Below are 19,889 nucleotides of genomic sequence, written 5' to 3'. Positions count from 1 at the left end.
TGGGTTAGCTCGACTCATTCATGCTAACCCATCATAAGCCAACCTAGGGCCAATAGTTTTTAAAATACAAAAAATATAAACTATTAAATAAATTAGTTTTATTTTTTAATAACTTTAAAAAATGAATTTTTTATTGAAGCATACTTATATTATTTCATTAATAACTGTACTATCTGTACCGCGAATTCGAGCTTGAGCTCGGCATCATAGCGCAGATTGACATCGAACATGCACCACATGATATCGGTCACGCCAAAGGCCCACTATCTAAACATGTCATAACCGAACTCAGGCCCAAGTCCCAGAAAAACCCTAATTTACACTAAGGTACGTGCATTACTTATACGAGACCCATATACCCACAAACACTAACTTTAGCATCGGAGTCTCTTTTGCAGGTACCACCCCTATTTTGGAACAACAAGCGTACCCAGTGAAGGAGGCTCACCAATCTTGCCCAGCAGATCGTCCCTATGACCGATCTCTGGTAAGAACATTTGGCGCTCACTATGGGGCCGATCAAGACATCTCTTATCAGCCACGCTTATGGTTTTAACCCAAAGCCATAGTAGACGAGCAACAGATGACCTAGATCGCGCGACAAGAATGGAAGGCAAAGCGACATTGAGGCGGCTGATTGAGCAGGTCGATCAAATGCGGCAACAACACGCCGTCGACCTAGAAAACATCCACACCAGGCACGAAGCCGACCTAGCGGTGCGGCGCGCCGAGAATGAGCGCATTTGCGCCCAGCTTCCTCAGTGCCCTTCTGATCAACCCCTTTAATCGAGTAATCAAAACGAGAAAGATGGGCACTCGGTTTCCCAGCCACCGACTGTGCCCAGGGCGGCGACCCATAGGTCTACTGTTCATCGGTCACACGTACCAACGAATAGGTCAGACCACGAAGTCAGCAATGCGCCTGCCCAGGCTCTAAGACATAGGGCAGGCATCTGCCGCCATCCTTTTGTTAACGGCATCATGGAGACGCCCCTGCCTTTTGGATGGAAGCCTCTCAACATCGACCATTATGATGGCACTGTCGACCCAGATAAGCACGTCGATCTGTACGTCACACAGGTAAACCTAAACACTAACGAGGATGCTATTTTGTGTAGGATTTTTTTGACCTCGCTCAAGGGAGCAGCGCTCGCTTGGTATACTCAATTGCCGGCGGGGTCAATCGACAACTTTGACACCCTGGTGAGACGATTCACGGTGTAGTATGCAACGAGCCGACCTCACCACATCACGTCGGTCGCCTTGGCTAGTCTCAGACAGGGCGACGACGAACCACTAAGGGCGTTCATGGAGCACTTTGCTAGCACCTCGGTCAAGATCCGCAACCTAAATCCCGAGGTCGCCCTTCACGCCATGCTCATGGCGCTCAAGCCAGGACCTTTCGTTGACAGCCTGTGTCGACGACCTCCCCCAGATATGGACATACTCCATGCCCGAGTTGTAGGGTACATTCAGATGGAAGAGCACACCGCTTTTCGTGACAAAGTTCATGGAAAATCACAGGCGAAGCTGGACCACGACCATAAGGATAAGATGAAAGTCACCAATGATAGCTAGTTCAAAAAGGCTAGGGAAACCAATGGAGGGAGGTATGACTTCTACACTCCCTTGAACGCACCCCGAGTACATATCCTAGAAGAGGCCAACAACACCAATCTGCTCACTCTGCCACCACCTGGACACAATCCAAACAGTGCAGACAAGTCCAAACACTGCCGATACCATAGAAACTACTGTCACACAACCAAGGAGTGCCGCACACTCAGAGACCGTATTGAGGAACTCGTCTAAGGAGGGCATATCGGGCAGTACGTCCAACGACAACAATCTCACAGAGGAGGTTACCATGGCCGAGGACGAGGGCGAGGCCGAGGTTCTGGCACTCGCACAGACCAACTCTCCGGATCTCAGCAAAATAATGGCGGAATGGTGCAGGCCGAGGTAAGTCAGGATACAGGATCGGCTCCCTTACGAGGAGTCATCAACACAATTGCAGGTGGCTTCGCAGGGGGAGGCTCCAGAAGCTCGGCGCGCAAAAGATATTTGTGCAGCATCAACAATGTCCACACTACCACCTCGACCCCGCACCACAACACACCACCCATCACCTTTATGGACGACGACTACACTGGCATTTGTCTAAACCAGGATGATCCCATGGTCATCGTAGTGGAAGTCGCCAGATGAGAAGTCCACAAAACATTGATCGACCAGGGAAGCTCAGCGGACGTCCTATACTGGCTGACGTTTCTAAGGTTAGATATCCCTCACTCCCTCATTCAACCTCACATAGAACCCCTAGTCAGTTTTGCAGGAGAGCGAGTTCACACTTGAGGGTACGTAGATCTGCTGACAACCTTTGGAACTCCCCCCGACTCAAGGAGAATCCTGGTCAGATACCTCCTCGTTGAGGCCAACACGTCATACAACATCATCATCGGCAGGCCAACCCTAAACCAACTTGGAGCTGTGGTGTCCACCCCACACCTGACAATGAAATTCCCAGGGAGCAATGGAAAGATCATCTCAGTCAGAGCAAATCAGAAGATAGCTCGGCAATGCTATGCTGAAAGCTTGAAGGTCTCACCATCTGAGGAGCGCCACAAAGGTGATCCCCCTACGGTAGCTCACATCGCCCAGGTTGACATCACTGACCTGGACCCAAGGTCGGAATCCCATGACGAACGGCCAAGTCCCATCGAAGAGCTCGACGACCTTCAAGTCGGTAACCTCCTTGGACAGTGCATGAAGATAAGCCGACAACTAAACCCAAAGCTGCGACAGCGGCTCATAGAGGAAATCTGTAAAAATACCGATCTTTTCGCATGGTCAAGTGTCGATATGCTAGATATTGATCCTAACCTCATCTGCCACAGGCTAGCCATCCACAAGGAAGAAAAGCCGATTGCTCAGAGAAAAAGGAAAGTCGGAGGGGAAAGACGCGATGCCATCATCATCAAGACACAAAAGCTACTGAACGCGGGCTTCATCCGCGAAGTCAGATACATCACGTATCTGGTGAATGTGGTACTAGTCAAGAAGAACTCGGGGAAGTGACGTATGTGCGTCGACTATACCGACCTCAACAAGGCGTGTCCCAAAGACTCATACCCCCTTCCGAGCATCGACAGGTTGGTTGACGGTGCTTCCGGCCATGCTCTCCTCAGCTTCCTCGACGCATACTCGGGGTATAATCAGATCATGATGTACCCACTAGACAAGGAGCACACAACCTTCATCACCGACCATGCAAATTTCTACTATTGCGTGATGCCCTTCGGCCTCAAAAATGCCAGAGCCACTTACCAGCGTTTGATGGACAAAGTCTTACAGCACCAGATTGGAAGAAACATGGAGGTGTACGTGGACGACATGGTCGTCAAGACATTGTCAGCCGAGGCTCATGCCACCGACTTGGCCGAGGTGTTCAGCCAAATCCAAAAGCACAACATGCGTCTAAACCGAGAGAAATGTGTTTTCGGGGTACAGGGAAGAAAATTTCTTGGCTTCATGATCACCAGCATGGGAATTGAAGCCAACCTGGAGAAGTGCAAAGCCATTATACAAATGCAGAGTCTGCAGACTATCAAGGACGTCCAATGTTTGGCAGGAAGGTTAGTCTCCCTTTCTTGCTTCATCCCCAGGTTGGCAAAGAGAGCAGGACCATCTTCACCCTACTACGGAAGCCGAAGAATTTTGAATGGACTGACCAATGTGAATAAGCTTTCAAGAGCTTCAAAATCTTCCTCACCACTCTGCCAGTCCTTCAAAGGCTGAATCATCACTCCGACCTCCTCCTCTATCTCGCCGTGGTAGAAAGCACCATCAGCGCGGTCATCGTACAAGAACACCACAAAGCGCAAACACCAATTTACTTCATCAGCCGAGTCCTTCAAGACGTGGAGAAGCGATATCAAATGATCGAGAAGATGGCATTAGCGCTCGTCACCGCAGCTTGGTGTCTCTGACCTTACTTCCAAAGTCACCAGGTGGTCGTCAAAACCGACTACCCAATTAACCAAATATTGAGAAAGCCGGAGCTCGCCGGGCGTATGATAACATGGTTAGTGGAGCTATCCGAGTTCGGAATCCAATATGAAAGCCACGGCCCGTTGAAAGCTCAATGCCTGACAAATTTCATGGCCGAACTCACCCCAACCTCGAATAAAGAACAACATGTATGGACTTTACACGTTGATGGATCCTCCAATTCTAAAGGTGGTGGTGCAAGTATCATTTTGGAGGGGACCAAATAAAGTCACTGTAGAGCAATCTCTTAAATTTGGCTTCAAAGTGACCAACAATCAAGCAGAATACGAAGCGCTACTAGCAAGATTGAAGTTGGCACGTGACCTCGGAGCACAGCGGGTGAGTTGCAACAGCGACTCAAAACTCATGGTAGAACAGCTTAGTGGGGCATACTAGACCAAGGATACCCTACTGCAGAGGTACTTTCATGTAGCCTCCCAACAAATCTCCTCCTTCGATGAGTTCACCATACACCATGTGCCCCGTGAGCAGAATGCCAAAGCTGATCTCCTATCCAAACTCGCCAGTACGAAACATCCCGGGTAACATCGGACCATCATCCAGGAGACCCTGAACTCACCCAGTCTAGACGAGAAAGTTGTTAACACTAGTGACAGTGAAGACCAAGGATGGATGACGGGCATTTGGAGCTACTTAAAGGAGGGTACTTTGCCCGAGGACAAAGATGAAGCACGAAAGATGAGGATAAGGTCGGCTAAGTTCGTCATCATTGGAGACGAGCTGTTCAAACGTGGCATCTTCATTCCTCTACTGAAATGCCTAGCAGAGTCCCAGGCCACCTATGTCATCAAGGAGATCCACCGAGGGATCTGTGGGATGCATTATGGGGCCCGTTCGATGGCGACCAGGGTACTCCGGGCTGGGTATTACTGGCCTACACTGAAGTCGGATTGCCAAGCTTATGTGAAAAGGTGCAAGGAATGTCAGCAGTTTAGTAATGCACATCGACAACCACCTGAAGTCCTTCACCAGATGATGTCACCGTGGCCTTTCGCCCAGTGGGGAATGAATATCCTCGGACCATTTCCCCCTGTGAAGGGTCAACTCAAATTCCTCCTAGTGGCAATCGACTACTTCACCAAGTAGATCGAGGCATGCCCACTTGCCAAGATCACCGCCGAAAATGTACAGAAATTTACCTAGAAGAGCATCATTTGCAGGTTTGGCATCCCACATTCTCTTGTCACCGATAATGGCAGACAGTTCATCACATAGAGCTTCGAGGACTTCCTCCGCGAACTCGGAATCAAGTACCTCCCAACCTCGATGGAGCATCCCCAAACTAATGGCCAAGCTGAAGCTACAAACAAAGTAATACTCTGAGAGCTCAAGAAGCGGCTAGGAAGCGCCAAAGGATAATGGGTCGACGAGCTCCCTAGCATTCTTTGGGCGTACCACTGTACTCCTCAATCGACAACGCAGGAAACGCCTTACAGGATGACCTACGGAGCCGATGCCATGATCCTAGTGGAGGTCGGCGAAACGTCTCATCGACGTCATACCTTTGATAGTGAGCAGAACGCTCAAGAGACAACAGTCAACCTCGACCTGATTGACGAGCTTAGAGAGGAGGTTCGGATTCATGAGGAAGCTTGCAAACTTCGAGCCTCTAGGAGATACAACACGCGAGTCTGACCTCGCTCTTTCCGGGTAGGCGACCTGGTGTGGCGACTACAAGGTGAAGCACGAAAAGACCCATCAAAAGGAAAACTCGCGCCTAATTGGGATGGCCCATTTCGAGTTACAGAAGACTTAGAAAATGGGGCATACCGACTAGCAGAGCTCAGCGGCAAAACCATCCCACGAACTTGGAACGCCACGCATCTCAAGTTTTACTTTAGTTAAATTGTACAAATGGGTTGTGCACTCTTTTCCCGACTCAGTCTTTTATCCCAAAAAATAGAAAAAATGGGTTTTGGTTGAGAGAGTTTTTAACGAGGCATACCCACAACATCAATAAAAGTGAATCACTCCACTCATTTCTTCTTAAATTTACACCATGTTGGTAGGAATTATACCATGTTAAACCAAGGTCGGATTCGAACCTTGGTACGAATTACTTTATCTTAAGCCAAGGTCGAATTCGAACCTTGGTATGAATTATTTTATCTTAAGCCAAGGTCGAATTCGAACCTTGGTGCGAATTACTTTATCTTAAGCCAAGGTCGAATCCGAACCTTGGTACAAATTACTTTATCTTAAGCCAAGGTCGAATTCGAACCTTGGTACCAATTACTTTATCTTAAGCCAAGGTCGAATTCGAACCTTGGTACGAATTATTTTATTTTAAGCCAATGTCGAATCCGAACCTTGGTACAAATTACTTTATCTTAAGCCAAGGTCAAATTCGAACCTTGGTACGAATTACTTTATCTTAAGCCAAGGTCGAATTCAAACCTTGGTATGAATTATTTTATCTTAAGCCAAGGTCGAATTCGAACCTTGGTATGAATTACTTTATCTTAAGCCAAGGTCGAATTCGAACCTTGGTACGAATTATTTTATCTTAAGCCAAGGTCGAATTCGAACCTTGGTGCGAATTATTTTATCTTAAGCCAAGGTCGAATTCGAATCTTGGTACGAATTATTTTATCTTAATCCAAGGTTGAATTCGAACCTTGGTACGAATTACTTTATCTTAAGCTAAGGTCGAATTCGAACCTTGGTATGATTTATTTTATCTTAAGCCAAGGTCGAATTTGAACCTTGGTACGAATTACTTTATCTTAAGCTAGGGTCGAATTCGAACCTCGACGCGAATTACTCGACACGATCAAAATCAACAAAAAAAAGGCCAAGCTTGAGCCTTAAAGCAAAAAATACAGGACAAGTTTCGAACCTCAAAAACAGGTCATGACTAAGCCCAAAATTTCAGATTCACTCCCTAAGAATAAAGTCGATGGTCAAATTTGAACCTTATCAAAATGAGAATCATCAAAAGAGCAAGACGCGTGCAAATCAAATAAGAACCGCAAATGAGAAAAGCAAATTATATATACATAACAAGTTCATTAATGCAAGATATGAGTTCAAAAGGCAAGAAAAGTAAACTAAATTACTACAGAAGGCCTAGGCGATAGTGTTCTCGCTTGAGCTGTCAGGCAGGTCGTCCTCATTCACTAGTTGGCCACCTTGCACCTCCTTCTCTATGTGCATAGCAAAGAGGTCGACCCTCGGCGCCAACAACCTAGCCTGACGAGCCACTTTGGCAAACCCCTTGTGCTCCCTCAAGACGGCCTTCTCAGTTTCCACAAGTTTCCCCTCCAAGCTCGCCCACGCCGTTATCACCCAATCAAGGTCGGTCTTCAAGGCACCTACCTCTTCCTCTTTACCGGCCAAAAGTACCTCGTCATAGAGACGCCTCTCGGCTGCTTCTGCCAGGTCAGCCTTCAGCGACGAGACCTCATCTTCTAGGGAGTGCGCCCGACCTCGAGAAGTATTGGCAATCTCTTGAAGCTCGCCAACCTGGGCAGCGTAGACCTCGTTAGCCCTCAAAACAATCTCCAAAGACTTCTGAGTCCTTGCGAGATCCCTCCTCGTGGCTTGCAGCTCGACCTCATTTTTCTTTACTGCCTCGCTCAAAGCGGCCCCCAAGGCCCGGTTCTCCTCCTCTAGGGACTGAACTCGGCTTCTGGCACTCTCGAGCTCCCCTTGCAGCTTCGACCACCTGCGCTCCCAATGGTCCACAATGGTGATCGACCTCTGCATGAAGACCTCCTCCGTGTTTAGACCCTCCACTGGCCCTACCTTCTCGATCATCGCCTTGTCAATCGAGCGAAGTGCACCTCTCGGGTAGAAGGTCTCGGTGGTCACCTTCGAACTCCACATCGAGTCCACATCCGATGACACGCTCACATGGTCCAACCTTGCCAGGGGGTAATTAACATCGAAACGCTGCGCGATGAACTTCCCCTTTGGAGCCCCCGATAGAGGAGGAGGCGGCGCAGCGGCTGCAAGAGTTGGCGTCGGAGTCCCCGAGCTCGGCCCCTCTCCGTGGACCTCGGCGGGGGTTGGAGTAGGAATCGCCTGTGCAATAGCTGAGGCACTCGGCCTTGGCGCCCCTGAGCTCGGCTTCAATAAAGCCTTGGCGGAAGTCGGGGCTGGTTCCACCTACACAAAATAGAAATTTTTCTAAGTTACAATACAGGACAATCATGCAACGCGGAAGAGAAATAACAAGGAAAAAACACAAACCTGCACCTTATGAGCGACCTCTTCCGTGGCCACTCTGGATGACCCCCCAACGGAGGACTCTCAGTGAGGTTGACCGGGTCGACGTCGGTGGCCTTCAAGGTCACCTCTTCAGCATCTTGAGGGGTAGAGGTCTCGCCGACTCTCTTTTCACCCCTCTTTCTTTTTCTACGAGTCTCCAGGGGAGCAACCTCCTCCTCCCCGGGCTCGGGGATCTCAATCTCCTCGGTGTTGTAGCGGGCTTTCAACTCGCGCCACTTACTCTTGCCCATTATACCTGCAAGCACAAAAACCCAAGACATAAGAAAAAGCAAAAAGGCAAAGAGCCTCACAACTAAAGAAGACAAGGTACTCACTCTCTAAAATCCTCTCCTTGTTCACCATGTTAACAAGCGACAGAACGAGCTTGCAATCCAAGGGGCCGGGGAGCACGGCTAGGTCAGCAATGGCAGCAGTATCCGAGGTCATCAACTAAAGACTGCTTGACCCGTTGAACTTGATCGGATTCTGCTGCCAGAAGAGAGGGAACCACGACAACCCGCTGAAATGGAACACTTCATCCTTTAGCAGGTCGGCCTCGGCAGGCCGAACTCGGAAGAACTTCTTTTTGAAGCTCTTGTACGACTGGGAGTAAAGTGAAAACAAACCCCCAGCCTTACTCCCGTTCAGAGACACCCAGCCCAAGGGAGGCTCACCCAGCTTGAGCTGGTAAAAATGGAGAAAAATGGGCATTGAAAACCCTATCCCCAGGGCCGAGCACAGGACTTGAAAAGCCCTAAAAAAACCCCAACTATTGGGGTGCAGCTGGCACAGAGCCGCATTGATGAAATTTAGAAAATCACACTCAAACCGTGTGAAGGGAAGACATATGCCCAAGCCCCTGAAGAAACACTGGTACATGTAGAAAAAGGGGATAGTGGAAGTACCCCCAATATACACACGCTCATCGGGTTGACAAGGCTCAACCCGGATGAGCTTGGAAATGGTCGCTTGGTAGATTCTATGCGATTTCCACATCACATTGACCTCAATAAACGATTTAAAAATGCTCTGGAATTCCTCGACGTCCCCCTAACCCATTCATAGCCAGGAGCGGTAATGGTGGGGTGAGAATCTTTAGGGTTATTCCCACCCCTCTTCTTTTCGGCGGTGACCGTCTCGTCGGCCACCGCCTTGCCACGCGCCTTGCCCTTGCCCTTGGCCGGCGCAGAAGGTGCGACACTACTCTCTCCAACCATCAAGAAGATGAAAAGACTAGAAATGGGGGGAAAAGGAGTAGAAGACGGAGGAGACGAAGTACCTAGTACTCCTTTGATAATGATAGAACAATGACAAAGGACGGGGACCTGATTACCGACAACGGCAACGACGAAGAAGAACGGAAACAAGGGAGGTAGGAGACGGAGAAAAAAGTGTGCGAGGGAAGCCAAAAAGATGAAAAGGAAGTGCGTGCATAGAGGAGAGGGAAAAATGCTTTCAAAATAGGAATGTGGATGAACGTGACGCGAGGGCAAAGAAATGACAAAAGTAATGGGCATTAAATGAAGCCCATTATGATGGGTACAACCATCATTACAAAATTGTTAGTACCCATTTACACGCCTCCCATGCGTTTCGGGAAGCGAGGTGACGCTTAGGACACATGGCACCACGACAGAGAAGCGTATGCGAAGAGTCACGACCCTTCATCGAGCTCGGTATTAACTCCTCAACCCACGGTCTTCGAAGCTCGAGGGGCTAGTGTACTATCCATATCGCGAAGTCGAGCTTGAGCTCGGCATCACAACGCAGATTGACATCGGACATGCGCCACACGACATCGGCCACGCCAAAGGCCCACTATCTAAACAGGTCATAACCGAACTCAGGCCCAAGGCCCAGAAAAACCCTAATTTACACTAAGGTACGTGCATTACTTATACGAGACCCATATAACCCACAAACACTAACTTTAGCATCAGAGTCTCTTTTGCAGGTACTACCCCCACTTTGGAACAACAATCGTACCCAGCGAAGGAGGCTCACCAATCTTGCCCAACAGATCGTCCCTACGACCGATCTCCGGTAAGAACAATAACCAACTGCTCAATGCATGGAATAACATGATTGAAAGTGAAGGCTACGTAATGATGGAGCCACCCTAACAAGCTCATGGACAACACCATTTACTTACCTCTTAATAAAACAATATCATATGTTGGATTGTGAGACAAAGAGATTTTGCAATCTTCTACTATGGCTCATAACTCATATTTATCAATAGCAAAACCTCTTATTTTATCTACCACTACTTTGCTATCTAATTCAAATATCACATTGTTCATACCTAAAAGGGCAATAAATTAGATTGTTGATAAAATTATCCATGCCTCACCTTCTGAAACATCCATACAAGGTTGGTGCCAATTGGTTATTGTGATAGTATTATTACCATCGACATTACAAATACAATAAACAATACCAGTACAATTTTGCTCATAAAAAAAGTATCAACATTACATTTGAATGAACTTGGTGCAAATGGCACTACAACAAAATTTATTATTACTGTCAATTATTTAACGATAATAAATTAATTGTCTCTATTTTATTATCTAATAAAAATATTAATGACTAATATATAATAACCACTAAAAATATATTTACATTACACCAAAATTTACTATTATCTACAATTTTTTATTATAAAAACTTAATCACACATCGACTATAGATAAAATAATTAAAGATTATGTAAGTAGAAAACAACTATTACCTTACAAGTTCCACATCTCTTAGGAAATAAGACAATTAAAAAAAGAGGAAAAAATCCAAGCCATACATCGACCATAGATAAAATAATTAAAGAGTATGTAAGTAGAAAACAACTTTCACCTTATAAGTCTCATATTTCTTAGGACATAAGACAATTAAAAAATAAGAAAAAAATTCAAGTCCCACATTGACTATAGATAAAAAACTAATTAGGAAATAAAACAATTAAAAAAGTAAGGAAATTAAAGAATATATAAGTAGAGGACAACCATCATTTTACAAGTCTCACATCGACTAGATATAAGGTAATTAAAGAGTATTATGAATCATTTCTTAAACTTTTAGTGACAATAACAAAAAATATTAATTGAGTAAAACAAAAGCTTATACATTTTTTTCGACCATTATAAGGATCTTTATCAGCATGCGAATAATTGTTGATAAATGTTTTAATGACATTGCATACAATGATTAATGTGGAAATGCTGGTAAAAGATTTTGCAACATTTTTTACTGTCATCGAAAATCATATTAAATGTCATTAAAAATTCATTTTGTTGTAATGTGGTGTCCATTACGTGACAATGTTGCTTATAGGAGTTGGTCTTGTGCATCTAGTTGCACATTGAGTGCTATTTCATTCATGAAAAAATCCATCACCATGTTGAATAACAAAATAATTTGAACAAGCTTTATCATCCCAAGGCTTATCATATCATCTTTGCCACAAGCTCTAAATCATCATAACTACACGTTGTTGTGGATTCAAATCTTGTAAAACAGTAAATAGTCCAGAGAGAATATATTGAATTAAGATCATTATTTTAATCACTATGAATGATACATAACAATAGAAATAAAATAAAGTATATCAATTATAACCATAAATAAATGCTAAAAGTTAAAACAAAATTCAATATGCATAAAATGTCAACCTTAAAACAAAGATATACAAATATAGTATTAAATTTATTATTTATTATTTTATCATAAATAAAGCCACCTCTATTTAGTGAAAATTTAAGATCAGATTGGATTTAACCAAAATGACCTCAAACATAATTTTTAGGGATCAATCCAACTAATTTATTAGGCCCATTGGACCAACAGACAAACATTTTTACATTTTTTGAAACCTTTTCAAACCCAAATCCATTTAGTGTTACTTGATTTCTTTCTTCATAAAAGACACCTTATTTTTTTATTTTTAAAATGAAACTCTTGAAATTCTTCTTTTCTCTCTCCTCCTCATATAAGCATATAAAAAAGGAGAAAAGAAAAAAGTTTTAGGGCAAAAGAAAAAAAATTAGGATTTAGCAAGTTAAGAGAGAAGTTGGTGCCCAAAGCAAAAGTAAGGTCACATTAGGTTGGTTGTGGAAGCATTCTCTCAAGTTTCTCTTTATTGATACTGGTATGTCCCCATTTCTTTCTCTATTTTTCACTTCCAATGAAATTTTTTTCCCCTCTTTTTACTTCCAATGAAAATTTAGAATCGGTCCGTTTAACAAATATATATTTTTTCCCTGAAATTTCTGAAAACCCTTATTTTTATTTAATTTTCTGAAGCTATTTTCTTTTTCAGATTTTCAAAAACCCGCTTGGATTTTGAAGAATAGGGTCTGCATCTGTTCAAAACTTGAACTTTGGCCCCTCCTTCATTCTCCAAAATACACCATCTGCAATTTTTAGATTTTTAGGCACAGAAACAAAGCGCGGGACTCTGAAAATTCTCTACCTCGCTGTCTCTTTCTCTCTCTTACAAGTATCGTGTGGAGAGAGAAAGCACAGAGTTTTCTTTCTCCAAAGGCCACGACCCATGAATCTGAATCGGTACCTTTTCTCAATTATCACCTTGAATCCTTTCATACCTAGTCGCCCTTCCTTAGTTTCTGCATTTTTTCGTTTTTCTCGGTGGCGGTGGGGGAATAAAAATTCAACCTTTACATTGTTTTTTTTTTTTTTTTTTTGATTTGGATTTGATATACATGGCAGGTTGGTGTGTCTCGTTGGTGGGGTTGTCTTCGATTTTGTTAAAACCCCTTGAATGAGTTTGAACTTGAAGTTGATACTAAGTGTTTTTGTGGGTTTATGTTATAAGGGTACATGTTGTTTTGATCAATTCCTCGTTGGGCTGTTTTGAAAGAGATCTGTGCCTACTGCATAGAAATTCATGAGTAACGAGGAACCCTTGGATTTGTATAAGCTTTTCATGGTGGTGAAGGAGAAAGGTGGTTATGATGCTGTTTGTAAGAACAGGTTGTGGGATTTGGTGGGGGAAGAATATGGGTTGGGTGTGAAGGTTGGTTCCTCTGTGGAACTTGTTTACAGTAAGCACTTGAGTGCTGTAGAGACATGTTTGAAGAATGCTGCTGATGGTGAGTTCCCTGAGGGTGGTTTAGTGGATGATAAACTTAAGTTTTGCAAGCGTGTGATGGAGGCACCAGTTGAATCTTTGTCGGAGGCACAAATTGAATCTTTGTCGGAAGATTATGGCGAGGAAGAGGGGGCCGATGAAATCAAGAGGAGGGTGTGTGAATGTCCGGATGGGAGGAAGTTGTGTGGTACTAATAGAGTGAAGGGTGTGAAACCGGAATCAAATGGGGCCGAACATGAGAGGTTATATATGGATTTAGATGATAGGAAGTTGTGTGTTGGTAATAGAACGAAGGACAAGAATAAAGATTCTAGTGGCGATGAATCTGTTAAGGTATGTGACTATCTAGATGGGAAGAAGTCGTGTGGTACTAATAGAGTGAAGGGTGTGAATCCAGAGTCTAATGTGGCCAATGAAGTTCAGAGTGAAGGAGTTGTTGATTTGGATATGGTGGACCATGGGACGAATGAGCCTCATCTCAGAAACATGTGCAGTTTTAATACTGAAATGGATATATTGGAAGTGTCTGGTGAAGGCAAAAGAGTAACCATTGCTGCATCTGATGCAGAATGTGACATGCCTAAATTGTTTGATGGAAGCAAGAGCTGTGATAATGATGATGACGACAATGGTAATGATGTCTTGATATTGGATCCATCCAGTGTTGACAAAGAGAGCTTTGGTCGTAAGAGGAAGAGAGAGTTGAAGTCAGAAATGCTAAGTTGGGTTACTAGCATTGCTAAAAATCCTTGTGACCCTGCAGTTGGTTCAATGCCTGAAAAGTCTAAGTGGAAGTCTTACACTAGTCAGGAGATCTGGAAGCAGGCTTTGTTGTTTCGAGAAGCTGTCTTTCTGAAGAAAGATTTTCAGACAATCACTGAAAAACTTAGTTGGCAGGTAATTTGAAAATACCATGTGCTCTTCGTTTGCCATGCAGATCATTAATGAAATATGAACTAGTTTATAGGGTTCAATGTCATTGTTTTGTTTTGAGACCATATGTCATGGAGAAAGATCCTTATAAATTTTGGATAAATTTATTTCCTGAATTATCTAATAATCAAATAGATGTCTTTATGTGATTTTTTTTTAATGTTTGGTTACCATTATCAGTATTTTCTGTTATAGACCCTTTCACCATTAGCATTATAATTATTCTATTTATATGTCGAAATCATGGATGGCGTATTTCTGCATTTTTCCCCTATTACTTATTAATGTATTGGTATTTGTTTATAACTACTAACTATTTTCTTATCTGTTTTCTGGATTGCACCTTTCTATATTGTTCTATTAAAGTATTCATATTGCAAATCTTCTGTTGAGTTTTCCTCTATGTTGAATATGGTTTTTTTTTTTTTTTTCATTTGTTGTTAGATAACTCTTTTATGGGGTTTTTAATTATTATTATGTACTTATTACCTAAATTTTGCCCTAGTGTCCTTCATAATTTAATTCTTGGATAATTGATTTTTAATTTCCTTCTCATATGTTTTGCTGCTATTTTATTTATGGTGAGCCATTTTCCTTTTCGGAGATCATTTATATAATTGACATTGATGTATTGTTGTATAATATGAAAGGAGAATCATTTATAATTAATATTGAAATCATTTAGCATGTGACATTGATGTTTCATCAAAGTTGATGTCTCATAAATTTTCTGTGCCTAATGGTAGCACAATAAATTATTTCAAAAAACCTTTAAATCTAAAATTTCTATTTTTATCTTATTGCAAACTATACTAAATTTGAATCTTTGTGAATATCTTATTTGTGGTGGGAATTTGTTAATATCTTACTACATATTTCAATTTATTTTTTGATTTTAAGTTCATCTCAAAGAATTCACATTTTGAATTTTTGTTCCATCTTTTTTATGGAAAGAAGTCATTATTATACATGTCTTATTACAATGTTCAAATTTTTAAATTTTAATTTTTCAGTATGATTTTTTTTTTAAATTTTTATTTTTAACATGAAATGGTTGCTGATGTAATGTTAGATTAATTTAGAATTTAGAATTGTATTAGTTGTATGCAAGATCATCTTTTAAATTATGCCATCTGTTGCATGGGTGTTAATCTAGTATTGATGTAAATAGAGCCCAACAAACAAGGCAGAGAAACTTACATAGTGTTTGGTTGGAGGAAAATGGAGGGGAAGGGAGAAATTTTATTAAATTTAGCTTGTTTGGTTCAAATTTTAGGAGGGGGAGGGGAGTAAAATCTCTCCTAACTCAATTTTAGCTCAGGGGAGAGATTGTAAAACATTTGTAGTATAATGTCTAAAATATCCTTACTTATGTTTTAAAATTTAAAATTGTAAGGTTACAATGGTAAATTGGTTTTTAAAATTCTTTCCCTCTCCTTGTAAACCAAACGAGAGATGAGTTACCTCCCCTTTCCTCACCCCTTCTCGACCAAACAAAATTTTGAACTCATTTCCTCTCCTCCCTTCTCTTCCTTTCCCCTCCCCTCCATTAAAATCTCTCCCTTCCCCCTCCTTTGAACCAAACAGACCTTTAATGAATGGTGGTGGCTGATAGGAGAAAGAAGCTAGGCTTTTTTCGTTTCTAGTATGAGAGTGGGTGTTGATCTTGCACGCCAAATTGAACCACTCTCCAACCCATACATTAAGGAAATATTAATGCATAATTATAATTATATATTATATAATAGAGAAATCTATAATATATAATAATATATAAACAAAATATATATAAATAATGCATGCTGTGAATATTGTAAGCCCATCTTGTTGATGACGTGTATGCCATTAATGGATTTATGAATGGTTTTCTGGGAGGGTTTTGCCAAATTGCAGAGGGTCATTAGTCATTAGTTAATTTAATATGTATCATGTAGTTACCATTTATAGATAAGATCTTGATAGAATTAACTGCTTTCCTTTTGAATGATAATGGTCTTCTTCAAAGCTGCTTCTTGAGATGCCTTGAATAATTTTCCAAATGTTTCGACTTGTTTTTTATTGAAAATTGAAATCATCCCTGTGACATCACATTAAAGCCTAAATCTTATGCCATTTTGCAGGGTCAGAAGATGCATCCTTCCATGTATGATGATCGTGTTGGGGCAGTGTACAGTCTTAGACAGAGGTTGAAATGTGACAAGAGGCATTTATCAGGAAATTCTAAATCTGACGGAGTCTCTACAGCTTCATCTGGAGGTTCAGAGAAAACACCGAGTCCTCATGTTGAAGATCGTCCTGAGAAACATTTACTTGACTCTTGTACTGCACGCTCAAGTCGTGATAAATGTGTCAGGGTGCACATCCCTGTGGGCCCAAACCATCAAGCCAAAGTGCCGAAATGGACTGACATGTCATATGAGAGTGATTCTAAGTGGTTGGGGACCCAAATATGGCCTCTGGAAAAGGTAAATTCCAAACTTCTTCTAGTTGAAAGGGACCCCATCGGAAAGGGAAGACAAGATTCATGTGGCTGCCAAGTACAAGGTTCTGTTGAGTGTGTCCGGTTCCACATTGCTAAGAAAAGGTCTAAAGTTAAGTTGGAATTGGGCGAGGCTTTTTACCTGTGGAATTTGCACAAGGTGGGTGAAGAAGTTAGGGGTTCATGGACTGAGCAAGAAGAGAAGAAGTTCATCGATGTGGTGAAATCAAATCCTGCTTCACTTGATAAGTGTTTTTGGGATCATCTTTTTAAAACATTTCCTATGAAGAGTAGAGAAGATTTGGTCAGCTATTATTTCAACGTCTTTCTTTTGCAGCGCAGAGCATATCAGAATAGGCATACTCCAGACAACATTGACAGTGATGATGATGAATCAGAATTTACACCTTTGAGGAAAGTTTTTGGACATCAAACTCAGAAATCGCGCAGCTTCACCTTGTTGTCCCCAAAAAAGGCCACAGACAAAAAGGCATAATAGAAAGTGAATGTTGATCAGATAGTCAGCGTCATTGAGAATGTGAACTTACAGTTTTGTGCTTCTTCACTTTAGCAATTTTGGTATAATTGAATATTTCTCTCCTTAGAATTTTAAATCACCATCAAAAGATTGGTTTGGTGTAGGTTCAATTTAGGAGAGATGAAAGGTGTTTTGGAAGCCGACAACTAGAATCTAAGACACCATAGAACTTGGGGTTGTTTTTGGTTTTCATGCTTCTATTTTTGAGACATGGCTTTTGTCTGTTGGCAGTGATATGTTGCAGCCACAGGTACTCTTGCACATTTTATCTTCACCATGTTTTGACAAGGGTTACTTTGAAGTTAAAACAATAGCATCAAGAATATATAGAGCAACATTTTATTGTAGAGTTTTATGACCAAATACAGCAAAGTTTTATTCAAATTTCAGCCTTTCATCTGGCGCGAATTTCAATCTGAATGCTTCTTGCAGTGCTATATAGATATTGTATTTGTTCAGGTATATTTGCAAGTTAGTCTATTACCATTTTTTATGGACAAATATTAGTGGCAATTTCATGTTTCTGCTATTGTTTTCCTATTAGATTATAAGGTTTTGTTCTGCAACTTGACGTATTAAATGTTGGCATTAAAGATTAGATCACCAAAGTGAAATTCTAATAGGACAGTGATACCAAAAGCATGGATAAGAATATAACTATTAACAGTTTGTTATTTGTATTTGGTCTGTGTTGTGTCTTTGCATGAATATTTTGTAGTGTGGTTCTTCTTGTGTTGGTCATCTCCTTTCAGAGATAATATCCAAACTAACTGAAGTAGTTGTGAGTGCATCATTGTGGCGAGTTGAATAACAAATATTGATTGGAACTATTATACATATTTATTTTAGGGTAAAAATACTCTTATATTATTTATTAGTGTCAATTTAGGCTCACTTTAATTAATTGAATTAATTTAGTCTCACATCTTTAAAATGTATCTTAATGTTTGACCTTTCGTTTTTTCTGTTTAAATATTTAACATATCTGACACGTGTCTTGTCATTGTGCTATGTGTCATGCCACGTGTCATGATGTCGTGTCACGTGACATGATAGCATGACACGTGTTACATTCGTGAAGTATTTAAATAGAAGAAACATAAGATTAAATATTGAGATACATTTTAAAGATGTGAGATTAAATTAATTCAATTAATTAAAGTGAGATTAAATTGATACTAATAAATAATATAAGGGACAAAAAGTATATTTTTACCTTATTTTAGCTAAAGTTTCATGACCTGACATGCCAATGTACATTATAATAAACGTTAAGAAGTTGATATCTTTCTTCCTTAGCTATTGTTTAAGTACAGGTCATACTACGATGAACCTAAATTATACTACCTGTCTTTGATTATAAATTTTTTTTTAAATTAAATTATCCTCTTGAAAGTAATTAATTAATTTAGTTAATAGTATTAAATTTGTTAATAATAAATTACTTTAAATAAATTTTTATTTTTATTTCTATAATTTTTTTCGTTGTTTTTCTGATTTTTATAAAAAAAATTCTTTGTTTTTCATCTTTCTTAAATTTAAAATGATTGATTTTAATTTATTATAATATATAATCATTTTTAATTACTTATTAAAAGATTAAATAGTAATCTCGTGTTTTTCATGTTTGTTATTATTATTATATTAGTATGTAATATCTCAATTTTTTTAAACTCTTTAAAATAAATATTATTCATCTATCTAAAAATGATTGTTAAAAATTAAAAATGGCAATTTTAGATTTTAGAGGACAAAAATAAAAAAATGTTTTGTAAGGACTAAAATTTAAAACATATTCATTTTATAAAGGACTAAAAATTGTGTTTACAAATTTTAGAAAAATAAAAAATAAAGAAAGAAATTTGTACAAACTAAAATCAAAGTTTGCTTATTTTATAAAGATTTAAAACATATTTAAGTTTTTCCAAAATTACCTTTAATATCTCTTAAACTAACATTCTCTCTTTTTAATTAATAATTTTTCACCTATTTAATTAATGTTTGGAAGAGATCAATGTGTTTATTTATATTCTTCAATCCTAACATAACTTAATTATTTATATTAATTTACATTTTTTATTACAATTAGTATATTAATTTGTCATTTTTTTATTTTAGATGGAGATTTATTATTATTTGTGGATGTTTTTATATTTTATTAAAAAATTAAATTAAATATTTTGATATATTTAGTTTAAATTTTTACATGTAAGTTAATTTTGAATTATCTATAAAGAAAATCAAAGCGTCCATTGATAGTCTCATTAGAATGTCCAATGATTTTTAACAGGCAAGTGTTTAATGATTTATTTTCCTTTATACTTTAAGTGTTGGAAAAATTCTTATTCAGTTGGATCATGTTTAGTATGATAAACTTAAATAATGTACGAATATCATATCATAATATATTTTTATTTGTACAATTAACATATGCATATTTTTGAGAAAAAATAATGTATGTTATTTTATCTTATGCAAAAAAAAAAGTTCATAGTTACAAGTTCGATACTTTACCATTACTGATGATTTAAAAGAATTAATTAGTACTA

At 40.2% G+C, this 19,889-nt stretch overlaps 1 protein-coding gene across 3 annotated transcripts; it reads left to right on the top strand.

Moving 5' to 3' along the window:
- The first annotated feature begins 12,293 nt into the window (after positions 1–12,293).
- Positions 12,294–17,883, top strand: LOC109802548 (uncharacterized). Of its 3 annotated transcripts, XM_020363951.3 has the most exons (4): positions 12,294–12,427; positions 12,599–12,846; positions 13,009–14,287; positions 16,444–17,883. In XM_020363951.3, exons 3-4 carry the CDS (start codon positions 13,187–13,189, stop codon positions 17,296–17,298), a joined length of 1,956 nt encoding a protein of 651 aa, XP_020219540.2. In that variant the 5' UTR covers positions 12,294–12,427; positions 12,599–12,846; positions 13,009–13,186; the 3' UTR covers positions 17,299–17,883. The 3 variants fall into 3 exon arrangements, with proteins under 3 accessions (XP_020219540.2, XP_020219541.2, XP_082929106.1); XM_020363952.3 differs by lacking the exon at positions 12,599–12,846 and having other exon boundaries at positions 12,296–12,427; XM_083072980.1 differs by lacking the exon at positions 12,294–12,427 and having other exon boundaries at positions 12,509–12,846.
- The last annotated feature ends 2,006 nt before the right edge of the window (positions 17,884–19,889 follow it).

Source organism: Cajanus cajan, chromosome 4, assembly GCF_000230855.2.
Source record: "Cajanus cajan strain Asha chromosome 4, NIPB_CcT2T_4, whole genome shotgun sequence".
NCBI classification, from domain to species: Eukaryota; Viridiplantae; Streptophyta; class Magnoliopsida; order Fabales; family Fabaceae; genus Cajanus; species Cajanus cajan.
The sequence above is the reverse complement of the archived record's forward strand: the minus strand, read 5'-3'. Positions and strand labels throughout refer to the sequence as shown.